Source organism: Nicotiana attenuata, unplaced genomic scaffold (genome assembly GCF_001879085.1).
Source record: "Nicotiana attenuata strain UT unplaced genomic scaffold, NIATTr2, whole genome shotgun sequence".
Classification (NCBI taxonomy): Eukaryota; Viridiplantae; Streptophyta; class Magnoliopsida; order Solanales; family Solanaceae; genus Nicotiana; species Nicotiana attenuata.
The window spans coordinates 781,459-787,258 of record NW_017670366.1 but is presented as its reverse complement, the minus strand read 5'-3'; the positions used below and the strand labels follow the sequence as shown (position 1 = coordinate 787,258).

Below are 5,800 nucleotides of genomic sequence, written 5' to 3'. Positions count from 1 at the left end.
TGAAGTTTTTGTCTTTGTTTCTTGTACTGTTTCTTGTACATTCATCAAAGGAATTACATGGAAATATCTAGTAATTTTTGGCGGATAGTCTTGAAATATCATGTTTAAGTAGCTATATATTATTTCCCGTTAAAATTTGTTAGAATGGTCAATGAAAGTCTGACGATTACATATCGTGCAAAGCTAAATCCAGAAAATCTATCTTCTTCAGTTACCGCAAAGCATGAAACTAGCAAGTTCCAATCTCATATTCTATTTGTAAAGGCTTATCTCAAACACTAACTACAGTGAAGAGCAAGAACTGTGGTATTGAAGAAGAAGAAGAAGAAGAGGAGGAGAAGGGGAGGAGAAAGGGAAGCTGAAGTTTTTTAAAAAGTGGGTACAGGTACAAACAGAAAGACAAAGCGGCTACAGGTTAAAAAGGGGCGCCCAAATAGGGCGCCCCGTGCAATTTTTACCTTCAATTCTTTGTCTCTTTCCATCGTTTTAATTTTTTTTGTGTTGCTAATATTAGTTAACCTTTTTTTCCGGGTTTTTGCTCTTGTTTTCAAGCTACATAATTAATCATAAATTAGTAGAAAGGGGTTGTCTTAAATTATTTTTATGTGTAATTCTTGATAAATTTTATTTAAAACAATTGGAGGTATTTTAGTGAACTTATCAGTTACAGTACAGTACGATACAGTCAAACCAAACAACAAAATGTTATTTAAAAAACAACAAACGATACAATCTATTCAAACTTTGTATCCATAAAACGATACAATACAATACAATACAATACAATATATTATAAAACGATGGATAACAATGATCCAAAACATAGTGTAAGCGCTCGTATCCAACACAACCTATTGCCAATGTGGCTGCAATAGATTTGCGATGCTAATGTCCCATCTCATAAGCCTTAAATTCACGAGATGCGACTAATTCAAAGTTTCAACTCTAAGAAGGCAACATGAAAATTACTCTGAGTTACAAAAAGAAATACCGTAAATGATGTGTAGTCAAGGGCGTATCCAGACCTTTGGTACCGGATTCATGTGATTCTGTGAACCCACTACTTTCGATGCGGAATACAAATTTATGTATAAAACTTTATTAAAATTGCAACAAATAATAGTGTAGGCATATAATTTTATTGGAATTAAATCCGTAAAATAATTGGGACTATATTTTAAAATTCAAGATATATTAGTTTAAATAAATTTAGGGGCTAATATAATTGGATTAATTATAAGCCCAATATATATGGATTAAATAAATAAGCCTTAATCCATTGAGTTAGTCCATTTAGTTGAGCTACAAATGCTGAGCCCACTTCATTAGGCCCAATATGCCATCTTCCTAGAGACCCAGTTTGGTGCCACGTGTCAAATGACGTGGCACACCAAGTCACACAGAAGAGCCAATGGGATCATGACACGTGTCAAAATGAAAAGGCATGCCAAGTCACATTAAAAGGCCAATGAAATCGCGCCACGTGTGCAAGTGACATGTTATGGCCAATCAAATGCGGCCTTGTCACACTTCAATTTGATTGATTGAAAAAAATTTGTTCTTATCATAATTCTTTCTCCCACAACTATAAATAGGAGTCTTCATAACCCAAAAAAGACACCAGAAGTTATAACAAGAAGCAAGAAAGAGCTCGTGGATCAAACGCTGCAAATTCCTCCACAAGTTTCAAGCTTCAAGCGATCAAGTTCAGGCTCAAGAACGAACAACAAATCAAGTTCAAGCTCAAGAACGAAAAACAAATCAAGGTCAAGTTCAAGCAATCAAGCTCAAGCTCAAGAACAAAATCATCGTTCGTGGCAACAACTACATATTCAAGATCAAACTCAAAGGCCCTTGAATTTATTTACTATTAGAAAGAAGTATCAGAGGATTCATAGAGATTGTACACTCATATTATTTGAAATCAAATACTACGATCGTCGCAAAAATTTTCGGTCCTGATTTTATTTTCTTGACGCAACTTTATTATCTACAAGTAGATATGAACCATAACTTTAAAAATATGATTGATTAAACGCTAAAAATCTTAAAAATTGAATACATAGTGTTTAAATTCTGGATTCGCCTCCCTGTGCACTTGCTGCAACCATTATGTCATTATACCATGGTTTTGTGTTCTGGCCTGTGAGTGAACTCGAAGTCTATATGAACAAAAGCTCGCTCAACTTCAGGGAGTTGCTCCAATTTTTCTTGCAGTGTCTCACCAATATTATGTGCCTGGTTCAACAGCATGTCTTCTGGCAACACTATATCAACCTCCACAAAGTAATGCGCACCAAAAGTATATGCTCTAACAGTATCAATGTGCTTGATCTCTTCGTGATGATTCCATATAAGATAGGTTAATTTCGTAAGAAAATCTGGTGGAGCTGTTCTTCCAATGAGTGACCAGACATTTTCGGCCACTGTCTTCGCCCATGTGCCAATTGTGTACATAGCTATCTGAATATGCAAAATATATTAGACTCTTGACATTACCAAAAGTTTGATTGCTAATTGTAATTTTTTGAGTTGTGATTGTGAACTCACAATTATCGCTCCTGTAGGATCAATCCACCAGTAGAATCGGACTGCTAAGACAGCCGTCACTAATCCAACCGAGTTAGTGATGACATCAAAGAAATGATCTTGAGCATAGGCTCTTACGATTTCATTTTTGAACCTTCGACAGTAGATCATAAGCAGAAACTTGACCATAGTGACAGAGACCATAATACCAATCGTCCATTTTTCCTTCTCATGGTCCATCTCAGGGCGAGACTGATTGTAAGCATAGAACCATCGAAACAACAAACGTAGGTTAAGATGTCAAGCGTAATGCAATTGTTAGTGAAATTGCAGTAACTTACAAGTCTATATCCTACAATAGAAGTAGAAGTACTATGCGAGATAATCTTTATTAAGCTATGCAACATCAATAGAAATATCAAAACCAGTCACTTTTTATTAGTAGTATACATAATTTATCTTATGTAACATCTTTTGCTTAACTCTTTTGACTGCAACTTCATTTCAGTAGTAACTCAACCCATTTTTCGTCTTCTTGTTTCCGATAAATTGCATGTGTTTTCACCTTGATGTAAAAGATGTTAGAAACTCAAAACTCTACTAATACAACCATAAGAATCTGCTGCTCTGAAAATTCTCAGGATAGTTGAGGTGAACCAATTCACATACCTTAGTTATGAGTTCTTTAGCAGACTCGAACAGTATTTGTAATCCTAGTGTCGCCATTACAGATGCAAAAACAATAATACCCTGAAGAAAATCCAACTAATGAGTAAAAATGGTTCTACAGAAACAAGGTAAAATGTGATCCATGAATGGAACATTAATGTCGTTTTTGCGAACACACGAAACAGGACAAATGCCAGAGATAATAATTTCAGGGATGTCACATATATTTGAAGACTCACCACTGGCTGCATCCTCTTTTTTCCAATAGGATAGTGATACTGGTTTGGGTTTTTCATGGCATGAGAAGTGAACCACAGTATAAACCCTGATAAGAGATCTAAGAGGGAGTCCAACGTTGAAGCGATTACAGCCAAAGATCTGCTCTCAATAGAAGCGTAGATTTTCGCAATGAAAAGAACCACATTAGCCATGTTTGATAAATGAATAGCCATCCTTTCACTCCTTGCTAGCTGCTTCATTTCATCCTGAACAAACATAGTCGGTCGATATAAAAATTCACATACTTATCATCAATTGCAAACAGTATCCAGATTCCAGAAACACACCTCAGTTAAACTTCCAGGTAAGCAACCAGATTCATTTATGGTGTCCATCTCATTGAACCCTTCAAGCAGCCTTTCTTGCTTTTTGTAGTATTCAGCAATTTTACCTTGTTTTCCTACGAGCGAGTTTCAAATACAGTAATATAGCATAAGCCTGTTAGTACTCGTAGATACTGCTACGAGCACTGCTGGCTAGTATAGCATAAGCCTGTTAGTACTCGTAGATACTGCTACGAGCACTGCTGGCTAGTATAGCATAAGCATATACTAACATGTAGACTTTTCAAGTAAAGATCCGAAATTTGACGAACAATTGTGAGTTTCACTGATCATGTTTATCAACTCTTAGTTGAACTTCCAGTGCTGTTACTTGAACTTAAAATAAGTAATGACTTAATGAAAAAGAGTCCTCTAACTTGGAGTTCTGTCGCCGATTTGATCCCATACCAGTGAGAATATGTATATATACATAACAAAATTGGCCATCTGATTCATTTCCCAGCAATAGCAAATACTCCCTCCGTTTCAATTTATTTGAACCTATTTCCTTTTTAGTCCATACCAAAAAGAATGACTCCTTTCCCTATTTGAAAACAATTTATCTTTATGCAATAATTTATAGTCACACAAAATATATGTGTCTCATTTACACCAGAAGTTAAAAAGTCTTCGCGGAGGAAGTAGAAATTAAAGGCTCAGTACGTTCCATCGACTATGGCATGATAAGAATAAAGATTCCTAGCCCATTTATGTAAATATATATAAGTCGTAAATTTTGATTTACCAATATTAGAACTATGAATCTTCTAAGCTAGTCTAATTTTGGTACAATTCTGACTAGAAAACTCTTAACATTAAAAAGCGCGCCAGTGCACTAAGCTCTAGTTATGCGTGGGTTCCGGGGAAGGGCCGGATCACAGGTATCTATTTCAAGTTTGAATTTGTTCATTTGGAATCTCGGTTCTTCTACTTCATATTTATTTCATATAAATATTGTACGCAGCCTTACCCTGCATTTCCGCAAGAGACTATTTCCACGGTTTGAACCTGTGACCAGAAGGTGACATGGTGACAACTTTACCAGTTACGCCAAGGCTTCAAAACTCTTGACATTAATTAACAAATCCGAAGAAGTTCAAAGCAAATAGAAAGGTTTAATACATTGTAAAGACAAATGAGGAGAGGAATATATATATATATACATACTGGGAGTGGGAAGTAGACGACGGACACTAAAGGAGTGATGATCGGAGGAGGAGCGGCTTCGTTCAGGAAGACGGAATTCGCTAATGTTAAGTCTCCATGACGCCGACGAAGACGACTGATCCACCACCGCCTGAGCAGCCGGAGACAGCAGTTCCGTCCTAAAACTGCTAAAACTGTCGTCCAGAGCGCCGCCGCTGCCGCCACCACCACTAACATTACTGCGACTTATCTCCATGTTTTGAGGAGTAGTTTCTAATATTTGAACAATTAATTCCTCTGGTTGTAGTCGTATGATTAATGTTTATATAGGAAAAAATAATGGTGGAATGTTGTTTGCCACAATCTTTTTATACTACTCTATTATTCGTGTTTCAATTTAATTTATGTTTTTTTTTTCTTTCAAAAAGGTAGATATTTAAGTGAAGAAAGTGTAGATGAGGATTCATTATATATCCACTGATTTTCAGTTATCTTTCAGATTATCAAAGCAATAAAAAGAAAAGTGACACACACACACACACATATATATATATATATATATATATATATATATATATATATATTAGAAAACTTTATATTTAATTTCTTATTTTATTCTTAAATGACAAATTCTTATAATCATAAGAATGTCAACGGGAGAGTATCGGCGTAACTGGTAAATTTGTTGCCATGTGACCAAGAGGTCACTGTTTCAAGCCGTAGAAACAGTCTCTTGCAGAAATGTAAAGTAAGGCTGCGTACGATATACCCTTATGATCCGGTAAAATAAAATTATATATATATATATATATATATATATATATATATATATATATATATATATATATATATAT

The 5,800-nt window shown here is 35.3% G+C and overlaps 1 protein-coding gene across 2 annotated transcripts; it reads right to left on the bottom strand.

Moving 5' to 3' along the window:
- Nucleotides 1-1,891: 1,891 nt before the first annotated feature.
- On the bottom strand, nt 1,892-5,318 carry LOC109238448 (metal tolerance protein 10-like). Of its 2 annotated transcripts, none has more exons than XM_019404921.1 (6): nt 4,968-5,318; nt 3,765-3,877; nt 3,438-3,683; nt 3,199-3,279; nt 2,551-2,781; nt 1,892-2,463 (listed from the first exon to the last, which is right to left on the bottom strand). In XM_019404921.1, exons 1-6 carry the CDS (start codon nt 5,200-5,202, stop codon nt 2,119-2,121), a joined length of 1,251 nt encoding a protein of 416 aa, XP_019260466.1. In that variant the 5' UTR covers nt 5,203-5,318; the 3' UTR covers nt 1,892-2,118. The 2 variants fall into 2 exon arrangements, with proteins under 2 accessions (XP_019260466.1, XP_019260467.1); XM_019404922.1 differs by having other exon boundaries at nt 4,771-5,060.
- Nucleotides 5,319-5,800: the final 482 nt, after the last annotated feature.